This window comes from Manacus vitellinus, unplaced genomic scaffold (genome assembly GCF_001715985.3).
Source record: "Manacus vitellinus isolate BGI_N305 unplaced genomic scaffold, ASM171598v3 scaffold_161_pilon, whole genome shotgun sequence".
Classification (NCBI taxonomy): Eukaryota; Metazoa; Chordata; class Aves; order Passeriformes; family Pipridae; genus Manacus; species Manacus vitellinus.
Window position 1 is genome coordinate 85,103 of NW_021939138.1, and position 1,635 is coordinate 86,737.

The following is a 1,635-nucleotide window of genomic DNA, read 5'->3' on the forward strand; positions in this document are numbered from 1 at the left end:
GATCAAAGGTCAGTGATTCCCTGTGCTCCATCGCTTTGGGATGCAGGAGCACCAGTCCAGGGATAGGGGTCAGTGTAGGGACAGGACTACGAGCAGTGGCTGGAGATCAAAGGTCAGGGATTCCCTGTGTTCCGTCAGTTTGGGATGCAGGAACACCAGTCCAGGGATAGGGGTCAGTGTAGGGACAGGACTACGAGCAGTGGCTGGAGATCAAAGGCCAGTGTTCTCTGGGCTCTGGAGCTTTGGGATGCAGGAACACCCATCCTGGGATAGGGCTCAGTGTAGGGACAGGACTACGAGCAGTGGCTGGAGATCAAAGGTCAGGGATTCCCTGTGTTCGTCAGTTTGGGATGCAGGAACACCAGTCCTGGGATAGGGGTCAGTGTAGGGACAGGACTAGGAGCCGTGGCTGGAGATCAAAGGTCAGTGATCCCTGTGCTCCATCAGTTTGGGATGCAGGAACACCCATCTTGGGACCATCATCCCTGTTGGAGTTCCTGGGCTTTTTCCTTGGCCCAGAAGCCAAAATCCAGTTTTTTGGGAGCAGGACGTGGGGCAGTGCCAGCAGGAAGAGCTGCTGCTCCAGCCACACAGTGTCTGTGCCCACGAGCTGGGGACAGGGAATGTCTTGGGAACTGGAATCTGGAATCCCCAGTGAGTAACATGGTGGTTCAGCCCAAATTCCCGGCCCTCCCTGGCGTGTTTTTTACGGAATATAAACGGTCAGGAGCCAGTTGTGCCACAGCTGGAGGGGGTTTGGGTTCAGCTGGGTTGAGCTGAACCTCCACCCGGGGATGGAGCCGTGGATTCCCCACCCCTGGAAGTGCCCAGGGCTGGGTTGGAGCAGCCTGGGATAGCTGGGAGAGGCATCCCTACCCCTGGCAGGGGGTGGCACTGGACGGGCTTTGAGCTCCCTCCCAACCCAAACCCGGTCTGGGATCCACATTTCGGGCTTTTCCTCGTAGGAACCACCCAGCCTGCTCACTGCCACGGGGGTCAGAGCCCACCAGTGAGCTGGGAACGGGGATTCCACGCCCGTGTCCGATGGATGCCCCATTCCCTGCTCCCTGCTCCCGCTCCAGGGGTGTGGCAGAGGTTGCTGTTCCTGTGTGGTTGTGGGTTGGCCCCAGTACTGACAGCCTGCTTAAAGTTCTGCCCCCAGAGGACGTGGAGACCCGGGAGGTGGTGGAAAAGCTGGCCAGGTTCGTGGCTGAAGGGGGCCCCGAGCTAGAGAAGGTCGCTATGGAGGACTACAAGGATAATCCGGCGTTTTCGTAAGTCCGGGATGGGCCTTCCCAACGGAGACCTTTGCCTTTGCCCAGGGAGGAAACGGCGGCCTTGGGGTCAATCCTTGGTTCCTGGGAGGGTGGGGAGGCCCTGGGGCTTAAAACGTGGGTTTGGCATCTGTGGGCAGAGCTCTGATCCAAGGATTTGTGTCCAGCCGGGATGGAGGGGGGATTGCCCGTCCCTGGAAGTGTCCAAGGCCAGGTTGGAGCAGCCTTGGGGCAGTGGAGGGTGTCCCTGCCCGCTGGAATTGGGTGGAACTGGATGATCCTTCAGATCCTTCCCAACCCAAACCAGTCTGGGATCTTCATTCCAGAGGGTTTTTTAAGCCTCTGATGGGTGGAAATGACA

At 58.7% G+C, this 1,635-nt stretch overlaps 1 protein-coding gene across 1 annotated transcript in view; it reads left to right on the forward strand.

Moving 5' to 3' along the window:
• SUGP1 (SURP and G-patch domain containing 1) overlaps nt 1–1,635 on the forward strand; it is a 24,261-nt gene that overhangs the window by 8,264 nt on the left and 14,362 nt on the right. The window contains exons 4-5 of the mRNA XM_029958630.1: nt 286–319; nt 1,151–1,274. Coding sequence (XP_029814490.1) covers nt 286–319; nt 1,151–1,274 — 158 coding nt within the window. The remainder of the gene's footprint in view (nt 1–285; nt 320–1,150; nt 1,275–1,635) is intronic.